Source organism: Labeo rohita, chromosome 12, assembly GCF_022985175.1.
Source record: "Labeo rohita strain BAU-BD-2019 chromosome 12, IGBB_LRoh.1.0, whole genome shotgun sequence".
In the NCBI taxonomy this organism is placed as follows: Eukaryota; Metazoa; Chordata; class Actinopteri; order Cypriniformes; family Cyprinidae; genus Labeo; species Labeo rohita.
Window position 1 is genome coordinate 11,210,277 of NC_066880.1, and position 17,454 is coordinate 11,227,730.

The 17,454-nt window shown below is 36.8% G+C and overlaps 2 protein-coding genes across 2 annotated transcripts; both read left to right on the forward strand.

Annotated features, from left to right (window-relative positions):
* The first annotated feature begins 351 nt into the window (after positions 1-351).
* LOC127174517 (pleckstrin homology domain-containing family S member 1-like) lies at positions 352-4,797 on the forward strand. Its single transcript, XM_051124981.1, has 13 exons — positions 352-431; positions 726-769; positions 871-968; positions 1,072-1,190; positions 1,268-1,420; positions 1,514-1,604; positions 1,828-1,950; positions 2,063-2,151; positions 2,259-2,312; positions 3,535-3,606; positions 3,895-3,987; positions 4,086-4,191; positions 4,280-4,797. The coding sequence occupies exons 2-13, from the start codon at positions 748-750 to the stop codon at positions 4,337-4,339; spliced, it is 1,080 nt and encodes a 359-aa protein (XP_050980938.1). The 5' UTR covers positions 352-431; positions 726-747; the 3' UTR covers positions 4,340-4,797.
* Positions 4,798-11,278: 6,481 nt separating this feature from the next.
* plekhs1.1 (pleckstrin homology domain containing S1, tandem duplicate 1) lies at positions 11,279-16,959 on the forward strand. The gene is made up of 14 exons (XM_051125077.1): positions 11,279-11,396; positions 12,880-12,922; positions 14,101-14,198; positions 14,291-14,406; positions 14,494-14,646; positions 14,773-14,818; positions 14,990-15,073; positions 15,173-15,262; positions 15,377-15,447; positions 15,692-15,796; positions 16,401-16,491; positions 16,534-16,556; positions 16,678-16,810; positions 16,900-16,959. The coding sequence occupies exons 2-14, from the start codon at positions 12,901-12,903 to the stop codon at positions 16,957-16,959; spliced, it is 1,092 nt and encodes a 363-aa protein (XP_050981034.1). The 5' UTR covers positions 11,279-11,396; positions 12,880-12,900.
* The last annotated feature ends 495 nt before the right edge of the window (positions 16,960-17,454 follow it).

Genomic DNA, 17,454 nt, shown 5'->3' on the forward strand with positions numbered 1-17,454 from the left:
AATCAAGGGAACCAAAAACCCAGTGGAATTAAGAGTGCATGTGCATAGAGAATAAATATGCTACAAGAGCATAAAAATTGCATGAAAAACTATAGTTCAAGAAACTTGTGTAAGACTATAAATAAATATATGTGTACATAATACAGTCACAACTTACAATATGTGCTTCAGAAGCTACATTTGTTTGTAGTATAATGTTTTGCACGCTGCCACAATTCCATGAACATGTTTGTCCGGTAAGTTCCCAAAAGGAATGACAGACACAGTCACAGGGGAGGGATCTTAAACATGAACTCACATATAACCAGGAACAACTTATTTTATCACCAGAACTGTCTGAAGAAACAAAGGGCCTATGTTAGCTTCCTCCTAACACATGTTGTGAGAACCGAAAAACTTCTCAGAGGACACCGTTTTTACCGTGACACAAGGTAAAGCAACAATACTTATAGAATATGTCTACTAATATGATGATACTGCTTTGCGATGCTTGTAGAGAAATAAAATTTGAATTGAAACATTTAAAAGACATCTTATATGGTCATATTATTGTACATTTGAAATATGGTGAAGGGTTCATTTCCATTGCATTGTAATTAGTCTGCTGACAGTGACATTGCACTGAATGCTATTTTACAAAATCATAAATGACTGTTGTTTCTTTTTATCAGATATATGTCAGTGGCTTACAGTAATAAAAGTTAAACATTTCACATCTATTTTAGAACTAAAGCTAACAACATCAGGATGTCCAACAACAAGAAATCTCGTAAGTCTAAAATCTCTTAGGAAAAATGGGACTGGGAACTTAAACACTAAATGGAATTGAACACTATTTAATGCTGATCGGCTTTAATTATGTTTCTGCAGAAGCAGCTGCAAAATTTTACAGTGAACCGGTGGTAGAGGAATTGTACACTGGTTACCTGCGCAAGTCCCCTCCTCTATCGGGCCTGACTAAAAACACTGTACGTCTCATACTGCAATTCAACCTAAAACCGAAATATCTGCAGTCTATCAAAGACAGTTTCTCTGTTTGTGAAACTTAACAGTTTTATTTATCTTTAACAGAAACAATGGAGAAATCGTTTCTTTAGGCTCTCCAAAATGGGCGAAAACTCCTACCAGCTGACATATCATGAAAACCATGAAAAAAGAGAAAAGCCTTTGGGAGTGATAGACATTTCTAAGTAAGGAACAGACTGTCTCATGAATAAATACATAAAGTACTTTCGTACTATAATGAGAACATCTTCCTGTTTTAAAGTATCAACTTGCTATTTACCAATCCTGAGAAACATCAGAAGTGGGACTGGGTCAAGAAACAATCCAAGTGTTCTCCATCCTCTGTGCTGTTCTTGAAAGTGGAAGAAGATACACCAAAACACTCTAGAGAATATTTCCTTATTGGAGAAAACAGGTTTGCCATCATTATTTTAAATATATTTCGCATTGCCATCATAACACAGTTCCATGAAAGTAGTGTTAAAGTAGTGTTTTCTTGTGTTTTCAGTGAAGATGTGGAGGGTTGGCTCAATGCCTTAGTCAAGGCAATGAAGATCCAGATATCACAAAATAAATTGCGACATACAGATAATACTCAGGTAAACAATTCTTCTCTCTCCCTCTCTGTCTTTACATTCCATGTTATCAGTCATATGTCTAAGCACACCTACTGATACTTGCTACCAGTTCCTACATTTGATAATAAAGAAACATAAAAGGAAATACAGAAAGCAATCAAAAAAAGAGACAAACAAAAAAATCTGTCAAGTGTACCAAAACTTTTAAGAGATTGCGAATGCTCACATGCTTTACCTTTTTCAGCAGGAATATAGATCTAGATCAGTGTCTGTACCTGTGGACTATTCAGAACCAAAGGATGACAGACGGTCAGCATATGAATTAACTATTCCGCAACAAAACAATCTTTATGACTATCCTCGCAAGGTCAGCGAACCTCCAATACCGATAATACGCAAGGTTTTGGCCATTTAAACAGCTTCTTTCACATATCCATATGACAAAATACATAAATAAAACTCAAACCTCTATCTGGCAGATTGCAGTTATTAAGGAAAAAGATGAGAATGACGGCAAGCAGGATGAATCTACAGAGGACAGCGGTGCATACATGTCCATGGGATCAGTGTAAGTGTTTGAGAGCACTTTTCCCTTTGTGGAATGCACTCTGTCGATAAAACACTATTTGCAGAGACAAAGTTAAATTGAATTGTTCTGTGGTCTTTTCTGATTAGGCAAAGGGTGTTGGAAGACCAACAGGAGGATGACACTGCATGCAAACAGAAAAAGTAATTTTGAAGTCTTTGATTCACTGTTATTAACCTCATGAGCTTGCACAACTGTGTCAGTTATGTATGATAAATATATGAATTATCAGTGTTGCCACATTTTAATTTATTCACTAAATTCCTTTTGCTTCATGCCCCAGATGCAACATATACAGTTGAGGTCAAAAGTTTACATACACCTTGCAGAATCTGCTCACTGATGCTCCAGAAGGAAATAAAAAAACTTTTTTAATTTGAAGATCAGGGTAAATTTAACTTATTTTGTCTTCTGATAAACATGTAAGTATCTTCTGTAGCTTCCGAAGGGCAGTACTAAATGAAAGAAAAATTATATTTAGGCAAAATAAGAAAAATGTACTAATTTCATTTTGTTCAAAAGTTTACACCCCTGGCTTTTAATGCATCGTTTTTCCTTCTGAAACATCAGTGAGCGTTTGAACCTTCTGTAATAGTTGCATATGAGTCCCTCAGTTGTCTTCAGTGTGAAAAGATACATCTCAAAATCGTACAGTTATTGTTGGAAAGGGTTCAAATACACAAAAATGCTGAAAAACCAAAGAATTTGTGGGATCTAAAGGATTTTTCTGAAGAACATTGGGCAGTTTAACTGTTCAGGACAAAAAAGGGACTCATGAACAACTATCACGTAACAACAGGTAACAACACAGTATTAAGAATCAAGTGTATGAAAACTTTCGAACGGGGTCATTTTTTTAAAATTCAACTATTATTGTCTCTATGTGAAATACCTTATTCAGGTCAGTACTAAAAAATATAACATGCATTTTGTATAATCCCTCTTATTTTGGTAAAATAATTAACATTTTGCAGATTCAGCAAGGTGTATGTAAACTTTTGACCTCAACTGTATGTGATTTTTTATATATATATTTAAACACTGTAAACAACTATCTTTTTTTGTGTGAATTAGCAGATGTGTTTAGTTCTTGCTGAACAGGTCTGATTTTGGATGACTGTTAAAATGAAAGCAAGGTTTTAGCATACCTGAGAAATGCAATCATCAAGAAAAGGATGTGGTCTGTGGTCTAGCAAACTACACAATTAAATCAGCTGGTAAAAGTTTAACAACAGACAATTCTCTCTATTCATGTCAGTTTTGCCAAGATAATGGCAGTTATGGAAAAGCTGCTAGTACATTCTGCTAAATACACTTAGGACTGACACCATCTCCGTCTGACTACCATTTTGTTTTTTCCCCCAGTGAAGATCACAATTGCTCCAAGCAATCGATCAGCTTCAATGAAAACTGTGCCTCTACTGAGTTGGACAACAGGTAATTTCTATCATTTCACAAGACTGTAACCACCATATTTAGACTAGTTGCTGACTGATACAGGTTTTTAGTGGCTGATTATTATTAGTGGTCCACACTAATCTTAAATATGTGGATATATCTTTAATTTCAGTACTGGAAATACCATTATCAGGGTGCTTCTGCTTTAAAGAAATAAACTCCTGAGTGTATCAATGTGTCAGTTGTTGAGTACAATTCTATCCTTCCCTAATTAAAATCCTCAGTGGTTATGATAAATGTGGTATTTGTATTTTTTCTGCTTTGTAGTGAAATGGACACACTTGCTGAGATGGAGACCTGCGTTAGTCAAAACGATTTGGAAAACAGTGTGATCCCAACACAGGAAGATGGCGAAAAATGGTACTGTACAACTCTACAATAGATAATTAATGCCAAGTCTTTTTTAGTCTACTTACAGCATATTATATTTCATTCCTCACCATCATCATCTTCTCCAGTGTTTATCAGGAGCATCAGATTCAGAACTTAAGGAGGAATGGGACCCTGTCTCAAGACGCAGTCGAGGGGATTCAGAAATGCTTAAGCAGTCTAAGCAAGGATGAGGTAAGATGTTAAATCAGAGCAAAATAATTGTCTTTTTTAATCACTGTATACAGAGACCTATAAATAAAGTTACTGAAATTACCTGCAGGCAAAACTCCTAGTTCAGCGGTTTCCAGGCCTCAATCCGAACCCCGTTTATCATGCCTAGGACAGGACACAAAATCTAATGCAAATTCTCTCATCACATCTATATAATATTAGAAATGTTGTACACGTCTAATTTAAGGTCAAAGGTTTAACGGGATATTAAAAGCTCATTCATTTGCACATACAGGTGCAAAACAAGTCATTACTAAGTAACAAAAGAGGCAATCTGGTTATCTAAAGTATCTATCCTCTTTTGCATGTACATTATTCATGTAAATGTGTAAAAAAAACATGTCATGTAGTTGAAGCAGTGGGCACTGTATATATTTGTTTGTTTGTATATAAATATAAACACACTCAATTTTAACAGTATGAGACATTTTATGTATTATGTATGTAAAACCTTTGTCATTGTGTACTCTTTATTTGTTTTGCAATGCATGTAACCAGTTACACACTGCACCAAATCATTATGCAATGCTGTAAATGTTTGTCACTTTATGATAACTACTGCATAACAGTAAGTATCCTATTTAATATATAGCCCAATTATGCTGTCAAAAAGCATGCATTTTGCACACTGTTACACTGTGAAGTGTTAATAAACTTCCTATTGAACCATTTCTTTCTTTTTGTTATTTGGCCGTATGTATGTTATAAAAGATCTGTGCATAAAAATTATATAGGTAGGTAATTTCTTGAAAAGCACAACAAACTTTGACACTTTTTTTAAACGTGCAATAAACTCTCTTGAATAAAATACAATTATTCATTTCCATTGGTAATACCTCTTAACACCCTCTATTGTTTAAATGGAGTGTCCACAAACAAATTCATATTACAAACTCATGATAATTGTTTGCTAACTTTGTTTTTTTAACCTATGCATCTAACCAGAAACTCCACCTAACGTTTTCATCACTGCCAAGAACAAAAACCTGTAGCTTCCTCCAAACAACCACATTGGCTCTGATTGAAACCAGTTTTTCCGCATTCTGTAAAAAAAAAAAAAAAAAAAAAACACAAGACAACTGATTTTTCACAAATGCATACTGAAGCACTGAAATGCAAGATGAACAATAAGATGTTGTTGATCAGAAACTTCTCTTCCCATCAGGGTCAAGAAAAAAAGGCGTCTAACTCTGCACTAATATCATGAAAATAGTCATGCTGATGAGGACACCTATGAATGACGAAATATAGTACATGTAGGTCAGGGAGTAACTTCAATCCTGCAGGGCCACAGTAAGAATTTCTGAAGACTTGGGTTAGTTTCGTTTAGTCATGTTTTATTAGGGATGCAGAACAGTGGTGCTCTAGGAACAGGGTTGCCCCATTAATAGTTGACTATTGTTATCGTTAGTCAATGAGAAGAGGCTTTATCATCCAAAATTTTATTATTCAGTTAGTCGCAGAAAGAAAAAAATATATCCTTGCTATTTTGTCAGATACATTCATTACTTTTGTGGCAAGTTTTATGCATGCACTTGAGCATGGAATAGGCTATTGAAGGCTCATTAAAGTTTAGTTCCTCTGTCAATATACAGTGCTTTGCGAAAGTATTCATTCCCCTTAATTTTTTTGTTTTGTTATTTTGCTGCCTTATGTTAAACTGCTTTAAATATATTTTTTCCACATCAAATTACACTCCATACACAATAATGACAAAGCAAAAACAGAATTGTCATAACTTCGTAAATTTATTAAAAATAAAAAAATGAAATAAGTACATTGCATAAGTATTCATACCCTTAACTCAGTACCTTCACAGCCACAAGTATTTTGGGGTATGATGTGACAAGCTTTGCACATCAGCATTTGGCAATTATCTGTCATTCTTCTCCTCACCTCTTTACTTCTCAAGCTTTGTAAGGTTGCATGGGGGCAGATGCACATTTTCAGGTTTCTCCGGAAATATTTGATTGGGTTCAAGCCTAGGTTGTGGCTGGGCCACTTAAGGACATTCACAGAGTTGTCTATAAACCACACTTGCTGTGTGCTTAGGGTCATTGTCCTGTTGGAAGGTGAACCTTCTGCCCAGCCTGAGGTTGTGAATGCTCTGGACTGGGTTTTCATTAAAGCTATTACTCTGATAAGTCCTTCAGTCCCTGCCAGTGAAAAACAGCCCCGTAGCATGAGGCTGCTACCACCACACTTTAGTTTTGGGATGGTACTGTGCAGATGATAAGCAATGTCTGGTTTTCTTCAAACATGTTGCTTTGAATTGAGGTTCGTCAGACCAGAAAATCTTGTTTCTCACAGTCTGAGGGTCTTCACTGAGGAGATGATTGAGTCTTGCCACACTGCCAGATTGGTGGAGTGTTGCAGTGATGTTTGTCCTTCTGTAGGTTTCTCCTATCTCCACATATGATCATGGAGCTGAACTCTTCTCCAGATGTGTGGCTTGATGCAATCCTGTTTCTAAACTCTACAGGCTGTTTTTTTCACCCCAGGGCTTGGTTTTTGCTGATTTGAATTTCAACTGTTAGACTTTTATTAAGACATGTGAGCCTTTCCAAATCATACCATTTCAACTGAATTTGCCACAGGTTAACTTCACTCGAAGTGTAGTAACTTCTACAAGCAATATGAATGCTCCTGAGCTAAATTTCTGTCCCAGATATGAATACTTATGCAATGGAATCATTTAAGTTTTTTTTATTTTTAAAAAATTTGCAAAGATGATAAAAAACAGTTGCTGTTTTGTTTGCTTTTTTGGAGGGAGGGGGGGGGGGTTGCAATTATTGTGTATAGAGTGTAGGCTGATATGGGATAAAAGTAATTTGAAACAGTTTAACATAAGGCAGCAACATAACAAAATGTGAAAGACAAAGGGGGTATGAATACTTTCGCAGGGCACTGTATATGTAAATACTTTAATAAAGCAGGCCACAGAAAGCAGTCCAGAGACACTGTGTTTTGAAGTACTCAAAGTCTTTGCTCAGATGGGCACACTGTCTCTGTAAAAGGATTCACAGTGTGTGATGGTGATGGATGCAACAACATCCAAATGAACAGCAAAGACGTTTCAGCCATATCTAGAATCTATTTCTATATCTCAATCTCTTTATATTTCTTCTATCTATATCTCTTTATCTCTTTATTATATCTGTATTTCTTTGTACAAGACATATGCATTTTAAACTCACATTTATTCATCTGTGAGATTTCTTAGTTGACACGTGCCTTGATCTGTCAGATAAGGTAATGAGTCTGCAGAAACCTTTTATATCACTGTAGATGAATGGCTACTTTCTCAAAGGAGAAGGCAGGTTGGACAGGATTTTTCTGATTCCATCCAAGAAACTTTACTGGAAGGCAAAATAAAAAAAAAAAAATGCACTATACAATATTGAACATTTAAGCTTAATCTGGTTAAACTGTCCACATTTTTGCAGTGAGATAAGATTTACAGGAAAGGAATGGATGTGACGTGAGGCCAAGTGACTCATACTCGGAATTTGTGCTCTGCATTTAATCCATCCAAGTGCACACACACAGTAGTGAGTAGTGAACACACACACACACACACACACACATTTGTTTTTGTGAATCGTGGGGACTTTCCATAGACTTCTATGGTCCCCACAATGTAGCAAAAACAAGTACACACACACACACCCGGAGCAGTGGGCAGCCATACTGCTATCGCTGCGGCACCCGGAGAGCAGTTGGGGGATCGGCGCCTTGCTCAAGGGACTCACCTCAGTCGTGGTATTGAGGGTGGAGAGAGCGCTGCTTATTCACTCCCTCCACCTTCAATCCCTGCCGGACCTGGGATTCGAACCCGCAACCTTTTGATTAAAAGCCCATGATGCATTCAGGAAAACAAGAGCTATTGTATGATACACACGAGTGAAGATATTATTATGGGCTAATCATTTCACCTTAAAATTACCCCCCTTGGAAATCCTTCTAAATATAGCATCTCCTACTTCCTGCATGATATAATAACCACTGATTTATCCATAGAAAATTAAGTTAGTAGAATACACAAATCTTGACAAATAATATAACACTAATGCTAATACATTTTCAGCATTCATTCTACATTTAATTACAGTCTCTTTTGGATTGTTCTTTAACAGAGTTTCATTCACATAAAAGAAAACAGATTCTGTATTCTGTGTTCTAATAACACTTATAAACATTCTAAAGATCAGCTAAACAATAGACACCGAAATCTAACAATCAGGCAAATCATCTGGATTCATAGAAAAATGTACATGCTTAGTAAGATGATTCGTAGAAAAAGGTGTTTCCTCATTCTCGCTCACCGCTCCCGTCAATGATGTCTGAATGTTTTTGGAAATTACCCCTCGCCCTAAGATAAAACCGACTGTCCACTTGCATGTGAAATTTTAATCACTCAGCATTTTCCACATATTTTTTCATTCACAGTATAACATACTAATCATATTATAACCATAATTAGACTACACTGTCTACACTGTTTTTTTCTTTCTTTTTGATCAGCTTATCAAGCATCCAAGCTGCATTATTAGTCCAGTCATGCCTGACTAGTCTTGTATGATTGCCCTGATCATCTTTGCCTTACAGTATAAAGACTTTGCATTTTTAGCTTTTTAGCATACCAGAGGAGTGCTGTCATCTTTCACATGACACATAACTGATCTCTAGCGTTTTTCTTTTTCTCTCTGATAGAGAAAAGCTAACAGAGAGCTTGCATCAAGTGTTACAGGCCTCCATGTGTCTAGGTCTCTCTAGTGGTGATTTATTAAACTGCACTGAGTTGTTGGGAAATTAGTTACTTTTGTTTGCTGTCAATAAACTAACATGTATTTTGAATAGAAGAACATAGAAGAATATTTACTGGAAGACTGATGTTACACATCTAACACTAACATTTTAACATTTCAAGTGTTCTGTAACACTTTTGCAAATCTGCAGAAATGTATAGGCATTTTTAGATCTTAGTTCCTCATGTTAAACACATTCCCAGAAAAACATGAAATCGACTGGTGCACACTGTACGTTTTAGGTAGAGTGATCAAGTAATCTTTGATTTACTGTCCTGGTGCAAGCTGTTTCTTATCATTTACTTATTAGATGTAAAATCAAGGCATTTATTACTATTCAATCTCAATGTCTCAGTAATTAATCTTATCTAATGTCTATGAGTATAGTATTATGGGCTACTATTTAACCTTTTTTAAATATATCTTTGGTGTTTTTGCCAGACAAGAAGCGAAGCGGGAAAGAGGGAGCAAGACGAGATCAGAAAAAGTCTTCAAGCCCGAATTTGAACTTGGGACAACCATAGTGCAATGGTGTTGTACACTGTAAAAAAAAACACACACACACACACAATTTGTTGAGTCGGCTTAAAATAACTTGTTACCCTGCTGCCTTAAATTTTTAAGTTCAGTGAACTCAAATAAGTTTAGTCAACTTGAAAATGTTAAGTTGTACTAAGTAACAACTTAGATATTTGTGTTTGTTAAACTTAAAAGCTGGGTAAGTAATCCAACTGCCTTAAAATTTTAAGTTGAATCAACTCAAATATCTAAGTTGTCACTTAGTATAACTTAACATTTCTGTCACCACTTCCAAGCAGAAAATTAAGCCCCAGGTACGTGGGTCCGTTCCAAATCATTAGACAAATTACACCAGTGTCATTCAGATTAAGACTTCCGTCAGAATACCGTATTTCACCCACCTTTCATGTTTCCCTGTTAAAGCCCACTGACAGTCCGGAAGGAAGGGAGATCCTAGACGAGACCGCCTCCCAGGGACCTCCCCCCATCATCATCAACGGCGAGGAGGTCTATCAAGTTAGAGCCATCTTGGACTCCCGGCGCCGGCGAGGTCACCTACAGTATCTGGTCGATTGGGAGGGGTTCGGCCCAGAAGAAAGATCCTGGGTCCCTGCCACAGACATCCTCGACCCCTCCCTTACTGCCGACTTCCACTCGTCGCACCCAGATCGACCAGCCCCCCGTGGAAGAGGTAGACCCCGGCGCCGGCCTCCTCCTCGCGCCAGGAGTCGCTCGCAGGGGGGGGGGGGCTCTGTCACCACCGCGGTCTCTGTGACTCCCTCTAACCGCTGTCAGCGGGAACCCTCACCGGAGTTCTAACTCACTACATATCCCACAATGCCGTACCTGGGGCCCTCACTTCCGGTTCCGGGTCACCCGTAGCGCTTCCTCTCTGGCGGCCATTTTAGGCCGCCGGCTGGAAACGCTCACTGCGAAGTTTGGTTAGTCTGACTATCACTCTGAGCGTTTTCATTTCTAGTGTTTTTCCGTTGCCGATTGGACTGTGTTTACCGTGTTTGATTTATCGCTGCCTGCCCCGACCTTCTGCCTGGACTATCGATCACTCTCTGGATTTTCCCCATTGCTCTGTTTGCTGGTGATTAACTCTGCCTGTCCGACTACGAGTTTGTCAATAAACATGTCGCAAATGGATCCCACGCCTCCCGAGCAGTCACTGACCGCACAACAATTTCAAGTTGAATAATCTTTTTTTGAGTTGACTGAACTTAAAATTTTAAGGCAGCCGGGTAACAAATTATTTTAAGTTGACTCAACAAATTGTTTTTTACAGTGTATGTCAGCACGCTGCCCACAAGGCTATCTGTGCCGACTGTTGTTTAACCAATTAAATATACTCTCATATAAAAAATTTTACATGAGAGGCCTAATAATTTAGGCCCCCTTTATAGAGGGCCTAAATTATGTGAGCTAGTGATATTATTAATTCACATAAACAAGATGATCAGAAATTACAAAAAAAAAATGTTCATGAACCTTTCACATGAAAGTTCAAAAATGGTGGAATTTTACTAGAATTTAAACTTGAAAGGAATTTGTGAAAAAAACCCACAACCATCTGAGACATCAAGGAAAAGAATCACTATTCATCGCTTTGATCATGTTTTCAACTCATTGCCAGTAAGGACCTGGTAGTTGCTGTGACTAGATTTTCCGTAAATCTAAAATATGCTTTCAACAAAAGGAGGACACATAACTAGAAACTCCACCCTCGTCAGCGACAGTAGAAGCCTTCCTTCAAAATCATGACATGCATATTTGTGAAAACAGGACAGCAGTACAGAGGACACTGTTTTTACTGCGACACACACAGTAGTTAAGGTAATCCATTTATAATGTATTACAGGTCTACTGATTCAATGAATATACTGATCTGATTTATTTGAGCACGTTAAGAAGGCTACACTACTGCTAACATATTTTAGGCAATATGCATCTTTCTGGAAATTTAAAGTGCAGCTTTTCAGTGAAAAGCTTTGCTTTGGTTCTTCCAAATATTAATGCTTATATTAATATACACACTCAACCTCATGTCGTTTCAAACCTGTATGATTTTTGTCTTCTGCAAAACACAAAAGAAGATTTTTTGATGAATGTTTTGTTCATACAATGAAAGTCAATGGGGTCCAAACCAATTTTTCTAAATATCTTCTTTTATGTTACACAAAATACAACACAAAGGTTTGTAATGACATGGGGTGAGTAAATGTAACTCAGAAAAATTGGGGTGAACTCTCTTTAAGGTCTGGGGTGAATGTGAATTTTTATGTTGTATATTCTTAAGCACAGGGTCAGAAATTAACTTTTTTCTTAAGGAGCCAAATTTTCATTTTTTACATTTGTGAGGGCAATTGTTATAATCACCTTATTATTATAAAAACCATATGTTGTCTTTAATGTCAAATACTAAAATTTACCCAATTACTTTAATCAATCTTTTAAACTGCTGTCAATAACAGTAGACTGTTTAAAATTGTAGCTACTAAATTAATCTTTTATTTACATCGTATCTGCACTGTTGCATATGATGAGGAAATTCGCAAGTGTGTGCACAATTTCAGCGCTGACTAATCCAAAGACTTGTACGCTCCTATTATTTATGAATGGGAGAAAGTGTCACGCCCAATACAGCGAATAAGCCCCGCCTTCTAAATAAAAGAGCTAATCGTTGATTAGTAAAGTCATCGCGTCACTGCAGCCGCCGTTAGCGTTCATGACTGTGCATGCACAACGGCTGGTCTAACATCAAAAACAAGCTTTTTTAATGGTATCTGAACATAATAAACAAGCTTTGAGACTGTTGTTGTTAAATTTCATTGGTGTTTTCAAATATGAAATTTAATCTGAAGCTTAGTGTACAATTTTTTGGAGAATTTCATGTTTCCCCATTCAAAGAGATAGGAGCTGCACTTGCATGCCCGAGAAGAGTTTCAAAGATGGCTGCTGAGTAAAATGACTTGTCTTAAAGGGACTTTGACTAATCTAAGCACCTCTGATTGGTGCATTTTCAGCGCTGACTAATCTAATTGCATCTGATTGGCCAATGCATTCCTAAATTCAACAAAAACATGTTTGATTGGTTATAAGTCTATCTGATGCAGTGTGAGCGAATCTAAATGTAATTCCGTGAATTTACTCTTTTCATTTATTTACTTATTTTCACATTTTATTTTAATTGTGACAGCCGTAATAGGTTTTTTGTTCATTTTTGCCACAACCTTGCTCAAGCACCAATCCCTGCTTTAATATTATCTGAGATGTGTGATAAAGACATTACTCACAACACATATCATCTCTGTTTTAGCTGTGATTCAACATCATCCAAATGAACATCAGACGTAATTCAGGTATGCCTAAAATCTATTTTAAAGGGGTGCTATTATGCTTTTTCACTTTTTGAATTTTAGTCAGTGTGTGGTATGTACCTTTGGGCATAAAAAAGATCTACAAAGTTACAAATCTCAAAGTCCACTCCAAAAGGAGATATTTCGTTTTAAAAAAATTTTCAAGAACCTTCTCAAGAACTACAACGAATGGCGCCTTTGGACTGCAATGTTTGTTTTCTGCATACAATGTCACAATGCGTCCATTAGAATATCATTAAATTAAGTCCCGCCCACAGAAATTCTAATTGTTGGAGGGAGGATAGGGACAAGGTGGGGGATTAGCCTAAATTTAGCGACGCAGCACGGAGAACAGCTTCAACAAGGCGCAGTGCGGCAGGTATAAACACAAGCATTGACTAGAGTGGCCACTTCAGAGCAGTAACGCGCCACAGACGTGTGCAGTACAGGAGGTCGAAACACATGCCGAAGCCGCAATCTACTAAAGTTGCCACGTCAGAGCCGTAATGCGCCGCAGACGTGTGCATCGTACAGTGTAGATAGCTTCACTTATAACGCGGGTGTTTTTTTAAAATGCATAAACTTGCACTAGAATAGGCTAGGCTGATCAGTAATGATGTTTTTTGATAATGTTAGGCTGCTTTTAGCCTTATGCTGGAGCTGGTTTTGGGCAAAGAACCTAAGTACGTAAATAATTAAATACATTAGCACTATAATATCATGTATTGGCGATCTTGCAGGCTGACGATAGGACCTAACACTACTGTAGCATATTATTTACTCACCCTCCATGCATCCTAGGTGTATATGACAGCTAACCAATGACAACACATTTCGTTTTTTTGAAAGGCGGGCTTTCATTAAACCCGGAACTAATGGAGACATATGTGCCGGGCTGGGAGAAATGTATTGTAGTAATGTAAATTATGTTAAAAATAATGTGTTTTTCGAACCACCAAGCATGAAAGCATGTTCTAGTACACCCCCAAAACAAAATCAAGACTTTGTAAAAGAGCATAATAGGACCCCTTTAAACAATACAGACTGGCTAGAACTAGAATAGCCAGAGTTGAAATCATAAAAAAAATACAAATAATTTGTCTAACTAAAGTTTTATTGAGAGAACTATTACAGATAGTGAAGTTAAATTCTGGTTAAACTTATGTACTCTTCTGCAACAGACTCCAATGCTTTATTTCATGATGAAGCAGCTAAGTTGGAGGAAGTGCACGCAGGTTTTCTATTAAAGTCCCCTCCTGCTAGACAGATAAAAAATACGGTATAACATTTGGATTTCCTACACAAAAATATTAGAAGTTTATATGTATTATCCGTGTATCTCATCTAAGCAGTTTCTTTATTCATTTGCAGAAATCATGGAAGAGACGCTTCTTTGTACTTTCAAAGACAAATGACAGTTGCCATGAGCTAAAATACTACAAAAACACTGAGAGAGAAAAACCTATAAAATCCATTGAAGCTTCCACGTAAGGCGAAAGTTGCAGATTACTTTTCACATAACCAAAAAGGGTAAATATTATTCAGGGATATAATTCTTTTTTTATTCTATATAGCATCACAATGCTGGAATTGCAACCCAAGACAAATCCAGTTTTTGAATGGGTCTGTAAAGCTTTCAAGTGCCTTCCATCCTCTGTGCTCCTCATGAAAGCAGAAAATCCAGGAGAGAAGGTCCCAAGAGAATTTTTCTTCATTGGAGACAGCAGGTTTGCTATGATTACCATTGCTGCACCATAATTCCAATAAGAATACAAATGCAAATACACATAATGGGGAAAATAAATTAAGGATGGTCATTGTACTGCTAATATATGGGATCTGTTGTTTTTTAGTGACGACGTGGAGAGATGGTACGATGCTTTATCCAAGGCTATAAAGGCGAGACATTCTACGTTTACGATTAAAAACTATTCATTTTTATTTTTTGATATGTTGAATTGATATATTAAATATATTACAAGTTCATTTTTTATCATTTTTAACAATTAATTATTGATCAATGCAAGTTGATGAGTCCTAAACAGATCATTTTTCAAACTGTGTTTATAGAATAACCAAATTGAGTCACAAAATGAACCTCAGATCACGACAGAATCCAACTCTAAAGGCCAAAACCCCTATGACACTGAAGAGGTAACTCAACAACGCTTTCACATGCTTTTCTGTGATTCTGACTCAGTTCTCATAACTTTGCCTGAATTATTTCTGAGCTGTACCTCTCAATAACTGCAGACTGAAGCTGATAGTAAACCTCCACTGCCTGCAAAGAAGAAGAAGTCAACACCATCTGAAGAGGGTCAATGCAGTCTATCTGAAACACCAGTATGGCACAGTTAAACCCACAAAAACACACACTCCCACTTATAAAAACCAAACTCTAACCAATAATTTAATATAACCACATAAAAACCTAACGCCTTCATTTAATGTATTCAGGAGTATGAAAATGTGAAAAAAGAGCAACCGCTGGATGAGACTCCGGAAAGTAACGAGAACATGTCATCAGGGTATGACAAACTCACATTTTGGATTTAAAATCAACTTTAGTTTAAACTTTTAGACAGTGCTTGTTCACCCTTAAAAAAATCAATTTGTGTCCTACTTGAATTTACGTAAGGTGGTTTAACAGACCAATTTGTCTTTTGTAAATGCACTTATTGAGTTCACTCTGAGTTTACTTATTGCTAGAGGCCTGATTTTATAGACTCTCAGGCTTTGAGCAAATTATCATTTTTTGCTTTTTTTCTCCAGGGAGAGTATGATCACTACATCTGAAGACAGTCTGTTGGATTCTGTCACAAAAGCATTCGATGATATGAAGACACCAGAAACATCCACTAAGTCAGATGGACAAATGTAAAAACAACTAACAAATTAAACATCAACAGACCATGCAGAATCAATAGTGTATACTGCTATTGTCACATTAGTATGAGCAATTTGTCAGGTTCCCTATATAATAAAAAGCTTAGTTTAAAACCTTAAGGCAAAAAATAGTTTACCTTAGCTGTCACAAATCATCATGCATCAAACTTTTCAAACGTATCCAGCAATGATCTTGCCCAACTAGTTAATGCTCATTTTACAAAAGCGAGTCAACCTCATACCTGAAAATTACATCATCATTTTATATATTTTGTAGTGTTTTACACAGTTAAAATCTTACCTTTAAAAAAAAAAAACAGCACCAATAAGATGTCCCTCATTGTCATCCTAGGATTTATGGAATACAAAAAAACAGTACTAATAATAAAAGCACTAAAAACTCTTGCTTTGACTTCAGTGGAACCGGTGCCTCCACTTAGCTGAACAGGTCAGTTCCAGGTGATAAGTGCATCTGTAGAGGATCAATTTAATAGAAAACCATATCCTGAATTGCAGGATTTAGCTGTCAAACTATTGGGGTTTTAGAATCTAGTTACATTTTGAGTTACATTGTTACATGTTTTCCATTCCTCAGTGAAACACACACCCTTATCGAGAAGGAAATCTGCATAAGTCATCACGTTGCAAAAAGCTTGGTTATTTCAGAGGAGGGGGGGAAAACCATGGTATGATTGTTATTACTCCAAAAACTGTCTATCTACTAGAAGCATCATGTCCTTATGGACTCCATGCAAGTTTGTTTGGACTATATACAAAAAACATATATTAATAATAATGATGATAATAATAACAACTAGCAATAAAACCATCTATAAATTTAAAAGAACAGTAACATTTCTTTTTCTCTCTAGTGTGTCTGATTGTGGGGAGATTGAGGCTTCATCTCTGTTTCACAAGGGAGATCAGATCCTGGCTGTCAATGACCTGTTGACAGACACAGTGGAGGAGGTACAAACATACCTGAGAAGACTCAGCAAGAGCGAGGTAGTTAGGAATCAGAGTACAAGAATGACATTTAGAGCTATAATATGGCTATAATTAGCCATACTTACACTCTTTTGCTCTTTTTTCAGGTCAAGCTGACCATTGGAAGGCTCCCGGGCTCCATTCCTCTAAATTCTGAACCCTGCTGAGGACAAAAACGAAATCTCATGCTATGCTACAATTCTTTTTCAATACTATCTTAAAACAGTCATTTAAAACTGAATGTGCTCACGTACTAGACATTTTAGTCTCTCTTTTGGTGATTTCTGAAACGCTTCACCGATATTTATGATTTATTAGTGACAGATCGTACAGGCTGAGAGTACTTGTTATCACACAACCCTAAGGGGCATACAGGTTGCCAACAGTAAAACAAGTAACTCTTGTTTGCCCGTGTGCACACAGACTTTTGTTATTCTAAAAAGTTATTACAGGAATGACTTGCGATACTTGTCATTTTGCACTATTCTATATATCACCGAGATTGAAGTAAAAGAAACTTTTAAGTAAGTTAATTTACAAGTACATAAATGTTAGAGAGCGTTACAGATAGGTTGTACAGTATTTTACTTAAACTTCCTGTAAATCTGTGTACTGTATTTTTAACTGCAGTATATTTTGTAGCCACATGGTGGCACACTAAC